Genomic DNA, 21,984 nt, shown 5'->3' with positions numbered 1-21,984 from the left:
CTTTTGTATGTAATTTTGTCCGTTTGAGATCCATGGTAATGACCCCGTTCATCCTCAGGCGGTGAAGAATGAAGTCAATGTGCCCTGCCTGAAGAACTTTGTGGAGATGCTGTACCAGACAACATTTGACCTTAGTTCCAGAAAGAAGCACTCTTTGGTAATAATTATGCCATCCTAGTTTTTTCTCTCTTCCTGCCCACCCCTTTCACAATTCGCTCTACATCTTTACTACTTCCTTCTCCTATTGTTTTTCACTCTTCCTGTATTTTGTCAATATTTCTGTTGGCAACAGCATGCCTAGTTCATCATTATCATCCAAACATTTTCGACTTACATAATCTTCTATAAGCACAACCTTGCTGTTAGTCCATTGTGTTATGTAACAACCCCAAAATTGTTTTATCATATCTGTATCTAATATATTCTTTTTAATGTATGTATGCAGAATTTTTAGTAATAAATCTGGGTTTCATTACAGTAAAATGTCCCAACTGCTTGTCCTCTCTTAACTGGATGTTTAAAAATTGGAAAATTCCTATCTTCCTTTCACAGAAGCAATTCCTGAACTCATTGCAGTTTCCTATCCTTTCTCAGAGCTTGCATGTTACCAAGAAATCCTAATAGAATTGTAAACTCAATTCTTCAATCAGTGCTTGTCCTGTCATGACATCTGTGTTTATGCCTGTGTTATGACAATGGCTGCCTCACTTGTCACTGGCTAGCTAGCTCGCTGTGAGGACCAAAAACCAACAGGTTTTGAATTTTAGCTTTGATGAGTTGGAGGCATTAGTTGTGTCGTAGAGAAATTTCAATGTTGGCTTCTCCAACATGCTAACACTGGTGTTATCTTCTCTAACAGGTTAGCATCAGTGGAAGCTTCTCCAGCAGTTACAGTTTGAGTAACATTTAAATCATAGTATCCAGTATCTATGTTGTTCCCCATCTTCATTGTCATCGCCATGCAGACCTAACACTAGTGATGCAGAATTTAGAAAAGGGTCTTTGCCATCCTAAATTCAGAAACTGTTGAGTTTTGACAGTTCTAAAAAGGGATAGTGATATTTATTTTTTTCAGATTCTGAATTACAAATGTGCATACAAAACATTGAAACTTTGTACGCAAAAACTTTTCCTTTTGCATTTGTTATGCTGACACCTCTATCTCTCTCCCCAGGCTCTGTATCCCCTGGTGACTTGCTTGCTGTGTGTTAGTCAGAAGCAGTTCTTCCTCAACAACTGGCACATCTTCCTCCAGAACTGCCTCTCACACCTAAAGGTACTGCCAGCCTGAGCCTTTACACCCCAAATCCAAGTTTGTACTCTTGGGCTCTAAAGAGTAGCTCAAAGACTGTATTCTTCAGATGAAAGTATTTTTCAGGAAACCATACTTGGCTTGACAAGTCAGCTTAAACCTCAGAGGTCTTATGACTCCTGTTATGAAACCTAAAATTTGTGTGTGCTTGGGGCCAGTATAAAGTGTTTATTATCAGTTATTTCTCTAAATTCAAGCTCACAACATCCCTCTTTTTTCACAAGTGATTACATTGTCAAGACATTAGCACTTCTTATAGTTTAAGGAAAAGAGTTGTAGGTATTATGATGCTCTATTGTTGTATGTACTTTAACATGACCGATTGAAAACATTATCTTGGTTGTGAAGGGTGTGCTCTGTGGTTCTGTCTAAAGATCATGATGTTCTTTCCCCTCCATTATCAACAACCAGATCTGGACAGGAATAGCACTTGATTTGATAATAGTGCCTTTCTTTAAGGTCAAAGTGGACAAAATACAAACATAAAAATCAAAGATTATTAGGTGACACTAATAATCACAGTGTAACCTCAACTAATTTCACAGAGACTTAATCAATGTGTTGCAGCAAATTCAACCTCTAAAATGTCCTTCATCTTAGCTAATGCACCTTGCATATTATATGTTATCTCAAGTGCTGTTTTAACTCAGGTCTATTAATGACTCCTTATAAACCAATTTCAAACAGATCAAACCTACTTTCCTCCTGTCCCTGACCATCATGGAGCCGATCAACCCAGAAGCTTATTGACCAAATTACTGACTGACTGACTGAGTGACTGAGTGACTGACTCGATGACTGTCCTCTCCATTCTGCACTGATTGCCCTCTGTGGAGATTGTATGATCTTGTGGTGAATAGACTTCTGTTTGCGTTTTTGTGATGGTGATTTTTTGATGGTTTTGAATGGCCGTCTGTCTTCTCAGTGATCTCATTCCAGCAATCTTTTTCACTGTTGTGATTGTTTTAGATTTCCTTGATTCGAAAATCGTAATCGTACAGTCTTCTGAGTGGCAACGATGATTCTGGGATCATGTTAGGGGTTGTGTGATGGCTCAAGTGTAGTGATGATTTTAGTGATTTAGGGCTTCTTGTCCAACCTGTGTTTTTTTAACCCTGTGGCTGCTCTTAAAAATGTTAAATACAATAAAACGGCTGTTAGGAAGACTTTCAGTTTACAGTAGGGTTTCACAATATAGTAAAAAGTACACTATTAGTGGAGTGGGTAAGTAAAAGTACCTCAAAGTTGTACTTTGTACTTAAGTACAGTACTTGAGTAAATGTACTGAGTAGCATTCCATCGCTTATTTTAATTATTCCACTGAAGGATAGGGACGAGTAGACTTTCTAGTAGCTATCACTACTTTAACTTAATACCTGTGTTTTCCTGAAACCTGAAAAAGAAAGTAATTTTAGTAACTAATGGAGATTATAATGTATGACATAATTGGGCAACCATACCTATAAGTTTGATCCCCACAGGGTTAAAATACGACAGTTTGCATTCTGGGTGTGCTTGACATTGATTTGAATGGACGTCTGATTTGGGTGTCACTGCTTGCCGGCTTCGTAGGTGAAACAGACAGTTTTCTTTAGTTTGCTTTTTTAAATCTTTAAGTCATCGTTAAGTGTCCTTTTCCTCATCACCCTGTGTTCCTCTTATATCCACTCCTGCTTTTCATGTACTTTCTCTGTCCTTCTGTCTGATTTCCAGACCACAGCACACCTTTTATTTGCTTTGCCTTTGCACTTTTAAATTAAGATTTTTGCTCACTCTGTGTTCAAATACTTAATACCATATCAAATACAAATGGACTGTTACTTTGTTTTACTAGCATGCCACTGATAATTCAAGAGATAGATCCACAAGTGGCATGTTAAACAGTTCATGGTGTTTGAATAGTGTCTTGTCACACTGACAAGAGTAAAGATACTGAGTCTGGGCTGCTCTTGTCTTATTTGTTTAGTTTATGTTTTTGTTTTTAACTTGCATGTGTCCCTCCCCAAACCTCTACATTCTTTGTCTCCTGTCATTTGATCTTCTTCTCACACTGACTCGCTCCAGATGCCGTCTAACAACAGCATCCGAAAGCAGATTGAGACGCTGCAGGTGAGTTATCTGGCGTCAGTGAGCTGCCTGCTGCTCCCACTCCTTTTTAATGGTCCAGGTCCTGACCAGGACCTAGGGTAGCACAGTTCTGGCTGATAAGGTAGTGAGTCGTTCTGTGTAGTGACAGTGAAGTGTTGCACATTAAAGTAGAGAAGAGGAATATGTGATGTTGCCTAAGGCTTTGTTGTTGAGCTGGTCAGTTTTCATGGGCAGTGGTGGTGATGACTTTTGTCTGGTATCTTGTTATATATTTATATTTTGACTGTAAATACATGTTTATGTAAAATAAGGATGTGTGATATATCAGTTATGTTATTGGCGTAGGGCAGTAATTACTTTAAAATATGTTGTCAATCTGTGTAAGGACTGATACATTAAATTACATGCGCATTACTACAATAACCAAGCAATGTTGCAGATTCTGTATTGCAATGAAATGCATGAGTATGTTATTGGCAGAAAAAAATAATAGTAACTATCAATGCACCATTTAAAAATGTCAATATCATGCTTCCCTAGTACTTATTATCAAAGGTTTAGAGAAGGTCATAGAAGCATGAAAGGATAAATTGATTCAGTATTTGTGGAATCTGGGGTTCTGGCAGTGCTACATTTAGCGACAATGTGTGACAGACATCCTTAAAGTGCACAGTACTGAGGTGAGAGAGTTTTTTTCCCAGCTTGTCTAGCAAAAATCTAGCTCTTTCATGCAATAGGGTTTCTCTCCCCTACTGTAATTAACGCATTTACACGATTACTGCTGGCCAAAGTAAGCAGTTTAAATAAATGCGTGTGATTATGTCATCATGATTCAGTGTTCAGAAGAGGATGTAAGGCTTCATACTGGATGGAAAAAATAAGCCTATTACTTTATGAATAATGAATTTATGAGCATAAGTTTGAGAAAGTTAAAGTCTGATAAAAGTCATCATATGACTAGTGTACAACTGATGGTGTGAGTTCTTTAAATAGAAATTGAATTAACTTATTCACCCTGTCATTTACAGATTATTATATTTGACATCACAAAAATGTTTGTGAGGATTTCAAAGTGTTGACCTCGAGCAGCCCTGGTTGACATTGGAGACGTCATTTGTTTGTGTTCAGTGATCTGCTGCTCTGTGCAGCTGTGATTTGTTGCGTCACAGATGGAAAGATGAAACGTATGGTTACATAGCACTTTATCTTGGTTTTATTTCCGGTTTTGAGATTTTGGCCTCGGCCATAACGTGCCATTATCATTACCTCTGTGCCCTCGCAGCAAGAGATATGTGTTAATCTGGGGGCAGGGCCGGACTGTGATGATCTTTGTTTTTAAAATGTGTCTTCATCATGAGTTACATGATAGACGGCATGTCTTTTAACTCCAAGTTGATTTTTTTTTTTTTTTAATTTATCTGTACCACATGTGTATGTTAAACTGTTTTAGATATAAGGATGGAGGACTGGTAAAAGGGAGATGCAGCGACAGTGAAGTGGTTTGAAAGAAAGATGGAGAGGTTTAGGCCATACATGCTTAATGCAGGATTGGGCAGAACACAAACCTCCATCATGCCAATAAGGTAAAGCTGACATATGGAAATCCTTGCACCATGCCCATACCAAACACGAAGGACATGGTTGCTCACATTATGGGCATGGATAACGAAATGGATAATTGTCACAGCAGGTAACTTGGTTTGTCTGTCCAAACAATTCCCGAAATATCGGCTGGATGTCTTCTTTTCCAGCACACACTTATTGATTAATAATTAAATTCAGCTTTAAAGTGGTATGAATGACTTGGTTCCTAAAGATGTTTCTCTCTGGTTGAGAATGACTGTCTTAAAAATTATGTCAGCCTGAAGTTAAATGATCATCAAAACATGTGGACTAACTGTTCAGATATCAGTCATTGACTGAAAAATTATCCTGCTATTAGTTTCTACATACATTTCTCCGGCTTTGTGTTTGATCAGAGTTTCCCAAGAAAGCAACAAGTCACACAAGTCTCACAGGTGGGTAATGAAATTCCCATAATTCAATCGAGTGGCTCATATTGTTCTTTTTACATCCACAGAACAAAGACCCCAAAATGTCCCGTGTGGCGCTGGAATCGCTCTACAGACTGCTCTGGGTTTACATTATCAGGATCAAGTGTGAGAGTAATACAGTCACGCAGAGGTCAGTTCCAGGGCCACCGACAGAGACACACACGTAGAAGTTGTTTAAATATTGGCCTTTGTTGTTCAGCACTAAATTAACGTAAGATGTGCCCCTTTTTCCCTCCACTAGTCGACTACTCAGCATCGTTTCAGCACTTTTTCCCAAAGGCTCCCGGAGTGTGGTGCCCAGGGACACACCCCTCAACATCTTTGTCAAGATCATCCAATTCATAGCTCAGGTAAGCTTGGAGCATGGACAGACATACCTTGACTTCAAAGCTGAGTTAAACTTAGAGATATACCGTGTAGAAATTGTGTGTGAGTGATTGCTGCTCTGTTGGTTGTTACAGGAAAGACTGGACTTTGCTATGAAGGAGATAATCTATGACCTCCTGTGTGTGGGCAAGTCTCACAAAACATTTGCCATCAATCCAGAGGTAAAGTAGACCAAGACTTCAGGTTCTGATAGCATTGGAGACAGTGTGGGTGGATTCTCACCTCTCACCCTCTCTCTGTGTTCGCTCTGCCAGAGGATGAATATCGGTTTGCGGGCCTTCTTGGTGATCGCTGACAGCCTACAGCAGAAAGACGGGGAGCCTCCTATGCCTACGACAGGGATCATCATGCCCTCTGGCAACACCCTGCGTGTCAAAAAGATCTTTCTCAACACCACCCTCACTGACGAAGAGGCCAAGTGTATAGGTAGGTTGGATTTTGTCTTTTTTTCATTAAAAAAGGGAAATTTTTACAGAGGTTTTATAATATCTGTGTTATGTCATGTTTTCCTGTGAGTGTAATGACTCTTCTTTGTGTTTCCAGGCATGTCACTTTACTACCCACAAGTAAGAAAGGCCTTAGATAACATCCTGCGACACCTGGACAAGGAAGTGGGACGCTCCATGAGCATGACCAATGTGCAGATGTCCAACAAGGAGCCAGAGGACATGATTACGTATGTTAACACAGTCTGGTTTCATGCAGCTATTTTTGTGTTACTGTTATGGCTCCGTGTGTGGTACTCATCAGCTGTTTGTGCCACAGGGGAGAGAGGAAGCCAAAGATCGATCTGTTCCGTACGTGTGTGGCCGCCATCCCAAGACTGATACCAGATGGCATGAGCAGACAAGACCTGATCGAGCTTCTGGCCAAGTAACTCACCCTCCTTTAACCTCCCTGCAGACACATCACGACACAATCTGCTGCGGCTGAGGTGGCCTTCCCCATGTCCTTTGATGTCTTTCTCTCTCTCTTTCTCCAGGCTAACCATCCACATGGATGAGGAGCTGCGTGGCCTTGCCTTCACCACCCTTCAGGCCCTGATGGTGGATTTCCCAGAGTGGCGGGAAGACGTTCTCTCAGGCTTTGTCTACTTCATCGTCCGCGAGGTAACTGACGTCCATCCCACCCTGCTGGACAACGCTGTAAAGATGCTGCTGCAGCTCATCAGCCAGTGGAGGCAGGCAGTGCAGAGCAGCAATAAGAGCCACGACGTGCAGGTTGGTCTAAGACGTTTCAGCTGTATTAAGTTAATTGCTGTGAAAAGTTCAGGTTGATTTTTAATTCAAAGTTCTTTTACACAGGGCTCAAGCAGCGGTCATTCTCTGTCCCTGGAGCGCACTCCTGTGTCAGGTGTGCTGCATGTGGTGGAGGGTTTGGCACTGGTGGTGCTCTGTAGCTGCCGCCCTGCCACGCGCAGGCTGGCTGTTAACGTCCTGAAGGAGGTCCGAGCGCTGCACACTGCACTGGGCATTGGCAAGGTAATTACTTTAGACTCACAGTGCATTTGAGAACGGTCAAATGACTTTTAATCTGTAGAGTTTTTTTTGGTTCATGTACTGTGTTTTCTGACAATTGTTCGATCCGTCTCATTCTTTTCAGGGGGATGAGGAACTAGCCATTGATGTCATGGATAGAGTAAGTGCATCAGTGTTGGAGAGCTTCATTCATCTCACAGGAGCTGATCAGGTATAAATGCCTTTTCTTCTTTACAGAATCCTAAAACTTGTTCAAACACTCTCAGACTCAACTCGTCTCCATCTGTGTTTCTCTGTAGACAAACCTGCTGTACTGTCCCAGTGGGATTGATCTGCAGACACTAGCAGAGTGGAGCTCCTCTCCCATCAGCCACCAGTTCGATGTGGTGAGCCCCTCACACATCTGGGTGTTTGCCCACGTCACTCAGGGCCAGGACCCTTGGGTCATCAGCTTCTCCAGCTACCTGCGGCAGGAGCACCTGCCCAAACATTGCCCCACTGCCCTCAACTACGCATGGATGTTTGCCTACACCCGCCTGCAGCTGCTGTCGCCACAAGTTGACATCAAGTATGTTTCCTCAAGCTTCTTTTGTTCTCTGTGTTTGAACATTGATGTAATTGTGTGTGTTTCTGTCATTGTGGTTTGTTTTTATTATAGACAGGTGATGGTGTCTTTGTGATGACATCATGTACTAGGATTGTAGACTAAACCAAATAGTGCTAGCTTAATAGACCCGACACAACAGAAATAAAGGCATATGAAGCAAGTGAGGTTCAGTGTTTTCTGCCTTTTTGTTGTCACGTCATTCATCTCCGACCTTTCCTGTTTCCACTCACAGTAGCCCCATCAATGCCAAGAAACTGAACAGTCTGAATAGCAGTGACTCCTACATTGGTCTTTGGAGGAACTACCTGATTCTCTGCTGCAGCTCCGCCTCCTCCTCCCCCTCCATGTGTTCATCATCCTCCACCTCTGGCTCCGTCCGCTGCTCCCCGCCTGAGACGCTGGCGTCCACGCCGGACAGCGGCTACAGTTATGATTCAAAGGTCAGGAGCACATGCAGAAATGCACACAAATTTACGGGATCTTAAATATATTTATAAAAAAATATATTATAAATTTTCTAAGTTTGAAATAGATGATTTGAGCTGTTTTTACATTTCAGCCATAACATTGCTCTTCCTGTGTGTGTTCATAGATTGTTGGCACTCCGTCCCCCTCCTCCCTGTTCAAACACATTGTTCCAATGATGCGCTCTGAGAGCATGGACATCACAGAGTCTCTTGTGTTGGGGCTTGGCAGGACCAACCCCGTGGCCTTCAGGTACACAACGCTCAACATAATGCATATATATAAACCTTGGTGCGCCTTCTTTTATATACTTGTTTTGTTTATTTACCTGTAACTTTCCTGTCCTTCAGAGAGTTGATAGAGGAGCTAAACCCCATCATAAAAGAAGCTCTAGAAAGAAGACCTGAGGTAAGTGCAGTTAGTTGGTAATTTTGAAACCTTTCTGTTACAGTTCTGTGTAGAACTGCAACGATAAGTCAGTTAGTTGAATGAAAAAGAATTTGTTAATTAAATTTTATAATTGATTAATCGTTTTAGTCATTTTTCAAGCAAAAATATCAAATATTTTCTGTTCTAGCTTCTTAAATGTAAGGATTTGCTGCTTGAATTGTCATTTATGATGGTAAATGAAGAGTCTTTGGGCTTTAGGCTGTTTGTTGGACCAAAGAAGTGATTTCAAAATGTCACTTTGGGCTAAATTTTTTGACATTTTATAGACTAAATGATTAATTGAGTAATTGTGAAAGTAATCAGCAGATTAAACAATGATGAAAATTATCGTTGCAGCCCTAGTGCTGTGTTTAGCAAATGACAATACACTGAACTAAAACTGCACCTCTCCTTACTCTGCAGAACATGAAGCGACGCAGGCGTCGTGACATCCTCAGGGTCCAGCTGGTCCGGATATTTGAGCTGCTGGCTGATGCTGGTGTCATCAGTCAGATGTATGTAAATCACAACAAACTTGGACAGTGTGGTAAAGATTGATTTTGGACGTACATATAACATGTTTATAAACATTCTTATGTTTGTTACTGTTTTCATACAGAGCTAGTGGAGGGTTAGATGGAGAGAGCCACTCTTTGAACAGCACGCTGCTTGAGTATGTTGATCTGACCAGGCAGCTGCTCGAGGCTGAAAATGACAAGGACTCTGACACACTGAAGGACATTCGCTGTCACTTCAGTGCACTTGTGGCCAATATCATTCAGAATGTTCCAGGTATAATTCTTAAATCCCCCCCTTTTCAGTCAGTTAAAGACAAATTCCTTGTATGAATGTCTAAAAATTAAAGTGTCTTATGTATTAATTTCGTTCCTGTTTGTGTTCAGTACACCAGAGGAGGACCATCTTCCCCCAGCAGTCATTGAGACACAGTTTGTTCATGCTGTTCAGTCACTGGGCCGGGCCCTTCAGCATCATGTTCACTCCCCTCGACCGCTACAGTGACAGAAATATGCAGATCAACCGCCATCAGTACTGTGCACTAAAGGTACACACGAGAAAATATAAAGATATACATGTAAACAACATAATCCATGCTCACTGATAACTAACAGCTTGTTTAATGTTCCAGGCCATGTCTGCAGTGTTGTGTTGTGGACCTGTAGCTGACAATGTTGGCCTTTCCTCTGATGGCTACCTCTACAAGTGGCTGGACAACATCCTGGATTCTCAGGACAAGAAGGTGAGAGACATATAACCATTTCAACCCACATTAATTATCACTAAAATTGTCTTTTATAGTCTGGCCAAGACATGTTAATGAGTGCAAAATGTTAGGCTGAAGTAGTGAAATGTGCATTGGTAAAGAGTCTTGAATGCTCAACCAAGTAGGGTGTAGAAGAGGAAGGTAGCATGTCCACACAAAGGCCACTCCTCCATGTTTTGACTTCAGTCCTTATCAGAGCATATAAAACCCCCAGCAAGGTCATGGGATATATCCCATACCAGTTCATCTCAATGGATGAATGTAATTGTTGCAATGAACATAAGATAAGCATATCATTTTTATGTTTCTAGTGATACGCATCATATAAAACTTTAGATTGGTTCAGTCTGGCTGCACTCCAAGACCTCCAGAGGTCAAACTTATGCGGGACAGGTTCACATAGTTTGACACTAGCGCTATACAGTGGTGTAGAGAAGTACTGCAAGACATCAGCGCCAAACTGTTCCATTCAGATAAAGAACTACACAGTGAAATGGATTGCTTAGAAAAAGCGCTTAAGAAAACATTTTATCAAGAGGTCAAATCATAAAATTTAGTAGTATCAGTCCTTTTAAAGATATTACTCCCTTGTTTAATGCAGTTCTGCAAACTAAATGTAGGATTCTTCATGTGATGATCCATATTTAGTTTCCGCAAAATGTGTTTGTCATTGCATAGTCCATAGTAGCATTAATTAGAGCAGGCTTTTGCTTTAGAGTGCATGGCTTTACAGCATGATTTTTGTACCCATGCTAATTTTCATCGGGTCAAAATGAGCAGGCTTGTGTAGTGACTTTTGGGAGAAGTGAACCTGTGGTTCTTACAGTTGCTCTGTACTCTCCTGTAGGTTCACCAGCTGGGTTGTGAGGCTGTGATGCTGCTGCTGGAGCTGAATCCAGACCAGAGCAACCTCATGTTTTGGGCTGTGGACCGCTGTTACACCGGCTCTCGTCGCGTGGCTGCAGGTTGCTTCAGGGCCATCGCCAATGTCTTTCACAACAGGTACTACACATTTCCAGCTTCAATATGAACTAATTTCTGTGTGAACTCTTTTCTAATCAAATACTACTTGTGTTTTATATTTTCTCTCAGGGATTACCAATTTGACACTGTGGTGCTGCTGAACCTGATTCTATTCAAGGCGGCTGATTCTTCCAGGGAGATCTATGAGGTGGCCATGCAGCTGTTACAGGTCCAAATCTGTTTTATTTTCTTCTAAAAGCTCTTTTACACATCTCCACATAATGCTGCTATATATGCTTTTATCATGAATTAAATACAGAGTGTTGTGATTGTCTGTCTGTGTGAAACTAATAGATTCTGGAACCAAAGCTCTTCCGTTACGCCCACAAACTGGAGATCCTGCGAACAGATGGTATCTTGACGCCTCCCTCACCGCTGCCACACCTCTACTCTGTGTCTTACTACCAGCTGTCTGAGGAGCTCGCAAGGACTTACCCAGAGCTCACGCTGCCCATCTTCTCAGGTTTGCTACATTACACCTTGTTAAGCTGCTGTTGGGGTAGCAGGGTGCTGTAAAGTGTCGAATTATTCCATCAACTCGAAGGTTTTATTTGCCTGTGACAGCAGGGATCTGCCCTTTGTCTGTATCCCCAATATAGCAACTGTAAACCTAGCTGGCCATGATCACATGTACTTCCAGCCTCACAGCAGCCTTTTTTTTAACCACACAAATACTTGCACACAACTGAAAATGCAAGGTCTAGGAATTGAGTCCTTCTTAACAAAATGTGATTTTCAATATCCAATATTTTTCAGTCTGTGCTCTTTTGAAAATTGCATCACATGATTATGTGAATGTTTGGTTTGTGCTCTGTGAAGTTGATAATTTTTCAAAAACATTTACAGTGTCAAGAATTGTGCATATTGCGTATTATGTCTTGTATGTGAGGGTGTCAACAGCCTTTAAATCAGCACAGGTGATAGCCATGCTACTGTAAACTTGAATTCATACAGACAACAGGAGTGTAGACAAGACGAAAGAGATCTGTGAGATCACTATTTCACTTACTTTTTAATGGCCAGTGACAATGAAAGGAGTCCAAACATTTTTACACATTGAAGTGTATTTGCAGGTCTTGGGGAGTACTGTTGCATATGTGAAAAAAGTAATTTAAAGCTTTGTGTGACTCCAGAGGAAGCTGCATGTAGTCTTATAAATGGCCTTAAGTGATGTCACTCAGTAGGTGATTTGCATTGTGGGTAATATAGGCACCAGGTTTTACCCTTAAATATACTTTCCAAGTACACAGAATACGACACAAGCACAGCAGATCTCAGTTTTAGCTGCTTTTGACTGTCTGATTGATCAGGAGAAGTCCACTCGTGCTGACGCCCTTACATGTTACTATGGTGACCAAATGATTCACATAAATATAAACATAGCTTATACAGATCGATAACAATGAGAAGGTGAATTCATTAGTAGCTTTTCAAAAACTAAGCTATCAAAAAGTAAGTATTATGGATGTTATGATACTGGTTTGTCTAAAAGGTAAAAATGAGGTTGGAATGGCCAGAATCAGTTTCAACTAACAACTATCCACCCATTGTCCTCACTCCAGAGGTGAGCCAGCGTATCCAGACAGCGCACCCCGGTGGTCGTCAGGTCATGTTGCACTACCTCCTACCTTGGATGAACAATGTGGAGCTGGTCGATTTCAAACCAGCTGTTCGGCGACCGGAGGATTGCGGCAGCGGTGAGGAAGACGAGGATGTACACGAGCGGGAGATAATGATGGTCAACAGCCGGCGCTGGCTCCGTGGAGAAGGCTGGGGCTCCCCGCGAGCAACAACCATGGTGCTAAACAACCTCATGTTCATGACCGCAAAGGTAAGACAGCTGATGGCCCGTCAGTACTTTTATTTATGTGAACAGGATTTGATATGAGATAGGTAATTGATCATGAAATTATATTATTTTGACAGTACGGGGATGAGTTTGCCTGGTCGGAGATAGAGAACGTGTGGACCACATTAGCAGACAGCTGGCCAAAGAACCTCAAAATCATTCTGCACTTCCTCATCAGTATGTCAGGAGTCAACAGTGATCCCAGCCTCCTGCCCTATGTGAGTCACAGCACATTTACCTTATACATTTCATCTGTTGTTTCCCTTTGTTCACTGTCTACCCCTCACATGTCTGACTGTCACATGTGTGTCTACAGGTGAAACGAGTCGTGGTTTACTTGGGCAGAGATAAGACTATGCAGCTGCTGGAGGAGTTGATGTGTGAGCTTGAGTTGACTGATCCCGTTAGCTCAGCGGTCACTCACATGGACAACCCCCCCTATTACCGCATCACCTCCAGTTACAAGATCCCCTCAGTCACCTCAGGTTAATCAGTAGTGTGCATGCAATAGTTTACAGCTAAGGCCATGTTTTCAATACTTAATTAATGTGTGTTTTCAGTGCTAGATGATCAATGTGTGTCTTGTGTGCTCTGGCAGGAACAACCTCCAGCAGCAATACCATGGTGCCCGGAAACGACGGTCATCATGAAGGCAAGATTAAAGACTCGAACATGGAGGACAGGTACAAGCTAAAATACAAACTGAGAATGTGATGAGAGGAGCCAAACATATGTGTAGCGGCTATAAAAGCAGCCGTGAAGCATTAAAAATAGTTTCCTTTTGAAAAGTTCAAGTTGTTTGCTCCTATTAAATCAGAAAGTCTAAGAGACACATATCAGAGACTGTGAGATCTATAATGTGAGGTTCTTTTAATTGGAAAATGTTGCTGATGCATTGGATTAGATTCAAGTTGTTGGCCATGGGGGGGGGGGAATAATGAAATGCTGGCACTATCCTCTAAAATCAAGCGTGTCTGTTCTGCAGTTACACCCACCTGGATATCTACAGTGGTCTGAACAGTAACCTGAACCGACAGCACCATCGTCTGGAATCTCGTTACAGCAGCAGCTCTGGAGGCTCCTATGAAGAGGAGAAGAGTAAGTGCCAACTCATTACACAACTAAACTAAACACTACTCAGAATTTCTTGACAACAACATTTCTGCTAATCTTCTCCCTTCTCCAGGTGACTCCATGCCACTTTATGCTAACTGGCGTTTGAAAGTGATGGATCACAACCGGCCAGAGCCTCTGCCCTTCCCTCCTACAGGAGGCTGTTGGTCTCCTCTGGTGGACTACCTGCCAGAGACAAATGCCCCTGCTGTACCCCTCCACAGGTACACCACACAACACCTTAACTCTCCCTCTGTGTTATACTACGTGTTTAGGGCAGCACAATTAATCGAAATATTGTCAAAATCGCATTATCCAAATCATGAAAGTTGCAATTTTTTTAAAAAAGTACTGTAGTGCTGCAGAGATGCCCTGGCCCATAGGTCTTGATCTCCAGATGTAAAAACAAGAATAAGAAAAAGATGTTTTTTGTTTGTTTTTTTTGCTAAAGATGAAAACTATGATACAAAAATGACCATTCCCACTAATTGTGAATCATATCACATTTGCAAAATCTGTTTGTTTTTTCTTTTGAAACCTTATTGTGCAGTTCAGCTCTAATGGTATTAAAGTCAGTGTTCGTACGGGTACCGAACATCCTTGACAGGGCTTAAATGTTAATATGTGGTATTTTCAAGGTTTCAAAAGTGATTTTGAATAACGTGCATGAGACTGCTTGAAATTTCATTACCTTCAAAGTAACTCTCTATGTCTGTAACACATTTTGAAACTTGAAACTTACTTGTGTTTTCCTTTTAATTTGTTTCCCCTCTGTAGAATGCTCTTATTGAACATAATGTTGGTTGTTTATGGAACAATAAAAGTGAAATTATTTTTGTAAAAATTTCACCATAGCCAAATGTACCTGAAAAAGCTTGAAAATGCTTCAAAAGTGCTTGAATTTGATTTGAGAAAAGGTTGTAGGGATCTGCTAAGTCAACACATATTTTCTGTTTTCAGATGCAACATTGCAGTCATCCTACTAACAGACCTCATTGTGGACCATGGGGTCAAAGTGGAGTGGAGTGCCTACCTGCACCTCTTGCTACATGCTATTTTTATAGGTAACTTGCCTCCTATTTATTCAGATTTTGGATGCCTGTATCTTTCAAGAACAGATTAAGGGGCCTCTCAGGTGTGCCCGAATAAACTGATATCTTCTACCAAAGCTTTCAGATTCAGAAGTATTTAAAAAGCGTCTTGTAGAGAAGAGAGTTTAATTGACCTCTTATACTTCATTGTACCTCTACTCCCTAAATTCACGCAATCTAACATCTCTTCTTCTGTGTCTTTGTCCAGGGTTTGATCACCAGCACCCCGAAGTCTACGAGCACTGCAAACGCCTGCTGCTCCACCTGCTCGTCGTCCAGGGAGCAAATAGCAACGTTCAATCCGTGGCTATGGTGCTTTTACGCAACAGAGACTACAATGAGCCGAGGGTCCTGACTGTGAAGCCAGCAGCTCCAGAGTTCAACCTCACAGGTGTGTTATGCTGTGGAACTCAGAATCGAGAGAGTAAATGGAGGGACAGTAACACATGCTAATTATACATGTTGCTAAAGAACACTGGCTGGCAGCAACGTTCAAAGTCTATGAAGTAGTATTTCTTGAGATGCTTTCATGCAGCTCAATGTTTGTATGTCGATTGCTCCTACAGGAGTGCAGGAGTTGTTGCCAGATTGTCAGCCATCACCCATGACAGACTCTGGTCTCAGCTCGAGCTCCACATCATCCAGTATAAGTCTCGGGGCAGGAGGAACTGCGCTGTCCCACCTCTCACCCTCACTTCTCAGCGAGGTTGATGTCACTGCTGAACAGGACGAGAAGGTCAAAGCTCTCATCGAGTTCATTACCTCAAGGTGAGACAACACTGTTTTATTATAATAAGTATTTTTCCCAGAACGTTACATTCACATTACATCTATTTGAATAATATAGGTGTAGCCATGTTACTCATTCTGTTCAATCATTTGCTTTCATGCTTCCAGCAATGTCTGACAGGACTGGGTATTTTTACGATGCATGGGTTTGATTTTGGGGGTGATGTCATATGGTGTGGTAACAACTGATGTTTTGCGGTGTTATACAGATGTTATTAACATCTAGTCACATTGCCTGATGTGTGTTTTGCTTCTTTTCCTGTAGAAAGCGGGGCCCACTCTGGAACCATGAGGACGTGTCGCCCAAAAACCCCAACATTAAGAGTGCCGAACAGCTGAGTGTTTTTGTCAGACATGTAGTGACTGTCTTCAAACAGTCCCAGACAGGTGTGTATGATCATAACTAGTTGTTGCTTCATTTGACTGATTTCAGCTTAGAAACACAGGTGTGATTTTGATAGCTGTGTTATATTTTACCTCTATGTGTGTGTGCATCCTCTCAGGTTTCCAGCTCGAGTCTCTGCTGAGTGATGTGGCCCTACAGACGGCTCTGTCTTGCTCTTCTCGCCACTACGCCGGTCGCTCATTCCAGATTTTCAGGGCACTCAAGCAACCTCTGACTCCGGCCTTGCTGTCGGACATTCTCTCTCGGCTGGTGGAGACAGTGGGAGACCCAGGAGAGGAGGCTCAGGTCAGAACATGAAACAACTGCATGGTCCTGTTACGCATTGGTTTAATCACACAACACGAGACTGTGCTGATAGGATCATGTTGTGTGACACTCGGCTAGGCTATATACTCATTTAATCCCTACAGTATTGCTCGACCTGTTGAAAAATAAGTCACTGTTACATTTACAGCACAGTTGGTTATAATTTCTGATCTAAATACATAGATTTGTTAGTGGTTGATGCTGTCTAAAACTGTGACAGGGTTAGGATTAGGGTTACAGGTACAGGTACAAGTACAATTACTATGTCGATTAAGATTTAGATGTTGCACTAGTAAGATATTTTAACTCACTGGTATCCAAACGGTTCAGTTTCTTACCGACTGGTGTTTTTTCTCCTCAGGGTTTTGTCATTGAACTGCTCCTGACACTGGAATCAGGCATTGACACGCTAGCAGACACAGTCAAAAACTATGACCTCCTCACTGCCTTAGCACAGTAAGTCCTCTACTGATAACCTCTTTATGTCACTATGGTTGACTCATCGTTTTGATTCATACTACCTGACATGCCTTTTACAAAAGTCATGGTTTTATTTACAGAACCCCGACCCGTGATCACTTCTTGGGGCCCAAGTTAGCTGCCAACCGGAAGAGCACAGGCCAGCTGAACCTGAACAGCAGTGGTCTGTACCATTATGTCCACACTCGCAGCAACTCTCTCCGTTCCAGCCTGATGGGTGGACAAAAAACTGACAGGCGTAGGAGCAACACCCTTGACGTAGCCGACCGCCTCGGCGGCAGCCATGGTAATCTAGCGCGCACGCGGAGCTTATCATCGCTAGGTGGTGGAGGGGGTCCAGGAGGAGAAGCCATCCCCCCCGTGGACCCGTCAAACCTGATGGCCACCGTTTTCTGGATCGCCGCCTCGCTGCTCGAGTCGGACTATGAGTTTGAGTACTTGCTGGCCCTGCGGCTGCTCAACAAGCTGCTGGGCCAGCTACCGCTGGACCGAGTGGACAGCAGAGAACGTCTGGAGAAGGTCCAAGCCAAGCTCAAGTGGTACAGCTTCCCCGGCCTGCTGCAGCTCTTCCTGAAGGGCTTCACCTCTGCTTCTACTCAGGAGCTCACCATCCACCTGCTGAGCAAGCTCATCAGTGTCTCCAGGCATACACTGATAGACCCATCACAAGTGGCAGGTCAGTGTGTAGGACTGAGAATGTGCTTTCTGCTGACTTTGTCATGGATTTGATTAGGGTTGAAACTCACGATTATTTTCATTCATTCATTTGCAAATAATTTTCTTTTGATCAACGAATCGATTAAGCTGCCAATTGATGCAACTCTAGATCTGCTTTTTTGGGTTGTTTTTAGAAGATTTATTCCATAATTTGAAACATGTTTACTTGTGTGCCTCCAATCCAATAATCCCTATACAATGCAGTTGCGTAAAAGCTTTTCTTGTTCTCCTCACTGCATTTAGTGCTCAGTTTAATAGTAACATTTCTGTCATTAGATGTTTTGATATCAGAAATGTATAGCTTTGTTTCTGCTTTACTACTTTTTTGACGTTGTCTCCACTGTTTTCCTGCCTGCAGGTTTTCCTTTGAACATCCTGTGCCTCCTACCACATCTCATCCAGCACTTTGACAGCCCCACTCCTTTCTGTAAGGAGACGGCTGATAAGATAGCCAAGGTGTGCGCCGACGAGAAGTCGGCCACACTGTCCAACCTGGCCCACATGATGAGCCTGTACAGCACGCACAGCTACTCCCGCGACTGCACCAACTGGATCAACGTGGTCTGTCGCTATCTCCACGATGCCTTTGCCGAGATAACCTTGAACCTGGTGACTTACTTGGCTGAGGTAGGCGAGATAAAGATCTGACTTGTTGCTGTCAGTCACATACGCCTGAGATTAAACCAGTAATATGTGCTTCTTTGTCTCTCTCAGTTGCTAGAGAAGGGCCTTCCCAGCATGCAGCAGTCCTTGTTGCAGATCATCTACAGCCTGCTGAGTCATATCGACCTATCAGCAGCCCCTGTCAAACAGTTCAACCTAGAGATCATGAAGATCATTGGCAAATATGTTCAGGTGAGCGGTCATCACACTTCCGGCCTAGTTTTCATCAAATATCACAGTCATTGCTGTGAAAGCTACTCGTCAAATATTATCAGTAGGGGGTGCACAATATTGAATGTCCAGTATGCTGGTATTCTCCAAACTTACTGTGAATGCCCACTGGCAGATGCAGACATCCACTGCTTTTCAAAATGTGCACATTCACTGCAAAACGTGTAAAATAATAAAACTTCTTAGTCAGCAGTTTGTCCCGTGTGTGTATGTTTAAAGCGTTGTCTCATTGGACTGTCCTATCAGTAGAAATGTAAATTTCAAGCTGATGCTGACAATTAATTTTAAAGCCTTTATAAAGCTGATACTGCTGACATGCCAATATTATCTTGCATTTTTTTAATCAGTTATTCTTATTGTTTAATTACAAAATTACTCAATAAGTAAAGTAAACTTACTTTCCTATTAAAGCAACATTATGTAGAAATTGGCATTTTGTGTGATTTGGCGCCCCATACAGTTTCTGAGTTGTCGTTAATACAAATCCAAGGTTTGTAACAATTTGTCAGATGTAATGTAGGCGCCAACTACAAAAACAAAACTCATAGCAGCATAACAATGTTATGTGTTTAAAACTTGTATCTTGAAGTAAACGTGTATGTAACGCTGTGATCTTACCCTCTCACTAAAGTTACATAGTGTAGTGCAGAAACAAGTAATAGGGGTGCAGACTGGCTGAGACAGAGGCGCCATTCACAACAAAATGATTTTGAAGCTGTTATTTTAAGGTTAAAAAGTTATGTAGTGTTGCCTTAAGCACATGACCTATTTCTTACTAATTCATTACATTACTTATTGTGCTATTTTCTGCAAGTAACAGTACCAGGAACCTTCTGTCTCTGCAGTAGTGGGTTACCAATGCACCACATGTATGTAGTTTGCCATATTTATAATAATGTTCTTACTGGGCGCACAGCCTATTTTTACATACAGACTGATGTATGTGAATACTGGGATGGCCTGGTCTATAAATAGGAGCACAATAGATAATAATAAAGAATAACATACATTACAGGTTCCGTGTTAAGAAGCCTTTTTAATGCAGCTACAGCTCTTTATGGAAGGCTTTTACTAGGCCTGACCCAGGACCCTTTATGCTTCTCACTCACAGCTGAATCTGACAGCTGTTATAATGTTACTGCCTCGGGCTGATTCTGTTCTGGTTTTACTACTAGTGTTGCATTGTGTTTGTGCGTATACAGTACAGTGAGTTGTATTTGTTTGACATCCTTTTATGGTTCCCTGACATTAACCCATGCCATACATTGTAGAACATGGCACAGAAAACAAATGGCTTAAGAGATTGAGTCTATAGCTGCTGTGGGTAGTCAGGAATGCTTTGGCCTTCTGAGGGAAAGTATGTCCATTCACATTCATGTATTCTTCAGAAACACCCACACAGCCTGATGTTTCACAGTGGAATCATTATATTTCTGTGCTTCTTTTTTTTTCTTTCAGAGCCCACATTGGAAGGAGGCCCAAAACATTCTGAAGTTGGTGGTGTCTCGATCAGCCAGCCTAGTTGTTCCAGATGATGTCCAGCGCTCTTATAGCTCTGAATCCTGTGGCTCTCCAGAAATCGCCTTTACGCGCATATTCAACAACTCCTCGAAGGAGCTGCCTGGAAAAACCCTGGACTTCCACTTTGACATCTCAGAGGTCAGTGTCCTCCCACTCCAGTTTTTCCTCACTACACTTACTTCAGTGTTTTACACTTGGACAGGATATGCTCTGTAGTTTTGTAATGCTAACTGGGATTATTTGATTCTGTAGACACCAATCATAGGCCATAAATATGGTGACCAGCGAACAGCAGCAGGTCGGAATGGAAAGCCACAGGTGATCGCTGTGACTAGGAGTACCTCCTCCACATCATCAGGCTCCAACTCCAATGGTCTGGTGCCAGTAAGCTGGAAGAGGCCTCAACTCTCTCAGGTACCAACTCAAACAGACACATGGCAACACTAATTCAAACCAGGAAGCAGAAGCTGATCTTAAATCAAAAAGTAGTGCAAATTTTAACTAAATTTTGAAAAAAATCTGCACAAGAATTGATTAACTTTTCTACGTACTACTGTTTGTGTGAATATTAAGATTTGGTTCAAGAAATAAGCAGCAGTAGGTGGTACTAATTCTCCAGTCAGAAGCCTTTATGCCATAACAGAAGAAGATGAGGTAGTTAAAAGAGCCATCCAGCTTTGATCCATCTTAAATGTCTGTTGCTTGAATCTGATATGTACTAAAAATAATCAATATAGCAGTGCACGCACACATGTATGTTTTCTTTTCTGCATAATATCTGGAGCTTTGTGTTTCAAATTCACCCAAGCAAATAAACACATTGCTTTAAATAAATGTCTCAGATAAAACACCGGAACATGATATAAATAACAATTTTTGCTACTTCCATGTAGAATATAATGGAAAAGCCATAGGTGCACCAAATGGTTAAGTAATGTTAAATAATGGTCTTTATTTTCACTCTCTAACCCCTTGTTTCTCATGGTGCTGGTGTCAGAGAGCACAGTGTGTGTCATATGTTGTAAAACACTCTAAGACTCTCATCATGTTTATGTGTTCCTGTTACAGAGACGAACCAGAGAGAGGCTGATGAATGTCCTGTCTTTATGTGGCCCAGAGTCTGGCATTCCCAAGAATCCATCTGTAAGACTCCTCTCCTACTCTAAAGCCTCTGACAAGGTCTCTGTAAATCCACTGTTCAGAATACAGCACCTGTTATCGTGTTGTCTTTTTGTTGTTGTTGAGTTTGATTGATTTTTATTTTAGTTTGAATGGTTTTGCATGAACATACATCATTAGTGTTTTACTATTTGATAACAAAGAGTGTCTTCCCTTCCTCTCTGTGCAGGTGGTATTCTCATCCAATGAGGATCTGGACTCTGCAGACCAGCAGACCAGTCTTATCCCCACAGTGGAGGAGGTAGTCAGAGAAGAGGAGGTGCAGGGAGAGGATACAGGCAGTGAGCAGCAGTTCGGTGTCTTCAAGGACTTTGACTTCCTAGATGTGGAGTTGGAGGATGCCGAGGTGAGAAATGACAGTCAATTAGACACACACAATAGGGCTTGTTTGTGTGCGGAGAGTATAACTACAACAATCATATTTTTCAAATGTGTAGAGTGCAGGGACCCTGATGCAAGTACTGCTGAACACAATCAGTCACTTTCCATCACTACTTTTGTACCATTTAGTTGT

General features: G+C 41.9%; 1 protein-coding gene across 4 annotated transcripts in view; it reads left to right on the top strand.

Moving 5' to 3' along the window:
* The window catches only part of fryl (furry homolog, like), a 61,002-nt gene that overhangs the window by 23,466 nt on the left and 15,552 nt on the right, over nucleotides 1-21,984 (top strand). The window contains exons 11-52 of one of the 4 annotated variants that reach the window (XM_073476618.1): nucleotides 59-157; nucleotides 1,175-1,276; nucleotides 3,377-3,421; nucleotides 5,481-5,584; nucleotides 5,696-5,804; nucleotides 5,916-6,002; nucleotides 6,096-6,267; nucleotides 6,385-6,517; nucleotides 6,607-6,714; nucleotides 6,824-7,061; nucleotides 7,146-7,322; nucleotides 7,444-7,530; nucleotides 7,619-7,887; nucleotides 8,159-8,366; nucleotides 8,519-8,643; nucleotides 8,742-8,799; nucleotides 9,244-9,335; nucleotides 9,440-9,612; nucleotides 9,723-9,883; nucleotides 9,968-10,078; nucleotides 10,950-11,104; nucleotides 11,195-11,294; nucleotides 11,420-11,588; nucleotides 12,688-12,956; nucleotides 13,052-13,192; nucleotides 13,291-13,459; nucleotides 13,573-13,657; nucleotides 13,960-14,072; nucleotides 14,161-14,311; nucleotides 15,048-15,151; nucleotides 15,387-15,569; nucleotides 15,745-15,946; nucleotides 16,233-16,354; nucleotides 16,471-16,658; nucleotides 17,041-17,135; nucleotides 17,240-17,835; nucleotides 18,235-18,503; nucleotides 18,591-18,731; nucleotides 20,229-20,429; nucleotides 20,544-20,705; nucleotides 21,360-21,470; nucleotides 21,640-21,816. In XM_073476618.1, coding sequence (XP_073332719.1) covers nucleotides 59-157; nucleotides 1,175-1,276; nucleotides 3,377-3,421; nucleotides 5,481-5,584; nucleotides 5,696-5,804; nucleotides 5,916-6,002; nucleotides 6,096-6,267; nucleotides 6,385-6,517; nucleotides 6,607-6,714; nucleotides 6,824-7,061; nucleotides 7,146-7,322; nucleotides 7,444-7,530; nucleotides 7,619-7,887; nucleotides 8,159-8,366; nucleotides 8,519-8,643; nucleotides 8,742-8,799; nucleotides 9,244-9,335; nucleotides 9,440-9,612; nucleotides 9,723-9,883; nucleotides 9,968-10,078; nucleotides 10,950-11,104; nucleotides 11,195-11,294; nucleotides 11,420-11,588; nucleotides 12,688-12,956; nucleotides 13,052-13,192; nucleotides 13,291-13,459; nucleotides 13,573-13,657; nucleotides 13,960-14,072; nucleotides 14,161-14,311; nucleotides 15,048-15,151; nucleotides 15,387-15,569; nucleotides 15,745-15,946; nucleotides 16,233-16,354; nucleotides 16,471-16,658; nucleotides 17,041-17,135; nucleotides 17,240-17,835; nucleotides 18,235-18,503; nucleotides 18,591-18,731; nucleotides 20,229-20,429; nucleotides 20,544-20,705; nucleotides 21,360-21,470; nucleotides 21,640-21,816 — 6,561 coding nt within the window. The remainder of the gene's footprint in view (nucleotides 1-58; nucleotides 158-1,174; nucleotides 1,277-3,376; nucleotides 3,422-5,480; nucleotides 5,585-5,695; nucleotides 5,805-5,915; nucleotides 6,003-6,095; nucleotides 6,268-6,384; nucleotides 6,518-6,606; nucleotides 6,715-6,823; nucleotides 7,062-7,145; nucleotides 7,323-7,443; nucleotides 7,531-7,618; nucleotides 7,888-8,158; nucleotides 8,367-8,518; nucleotides 8,644-8,741; nucleotides 8,800-9,243; nucleotides 9,336-9,439; nucleotides 9,613-9,722; nucleotides 9,884-9,967; nucleotides 10,079-10,949; nucleotides 11,105-11,194; nucleotides 11,295-11,419; nucleotides 11,589-12,687; nucleotides 12,957-13,051; nucleotides 13,193-13,290; nucleotides 13,460-13,572; nucleotides 13,658-13,959; nucleotides 14,073-14,160; nucleotides 14,312-15,047; nucleotides 15,152-15,386; nucleotides 15,570-15,744; nucleotides 15,947-16,232; nucleotides 16,355-16,470; nucleotides 16,659-17,040; nucleotides 17,136-17,239; nucleotides 17,836-18,234; nucleotides 18,504-18,590; nucleotides 18,732-20,228; nucleotides 20,430-20,543; nucleotides 20,706-21,359; nucleotides 21,471-21,639; nucleotides 21,817-21,984) is intronic. The other 3 variants (XM_073476620.1, XM_073476619.1, XM_073476621.1) reach the window with 3 other exon arrangements.

This window comes from Pagrus major, chromosome 11 (assembly GCF_040436345.1).
Source record: "Pagrus major chromosome 11, Pma_NU_1.0".
In the NCBI taxonomy this organism is placed as follows: domain Eukaryota; kingdom Metazoa; phylum Chordata; class Actinopteri; order Spariformes; family Sparidae; genus Pagrus; species Pagrus major.
The sequence above is the reverse complement of the archived record's forward strand: the minus strand, read 5'-3'. Positions and strand labels throughout refer to the sequence as shown.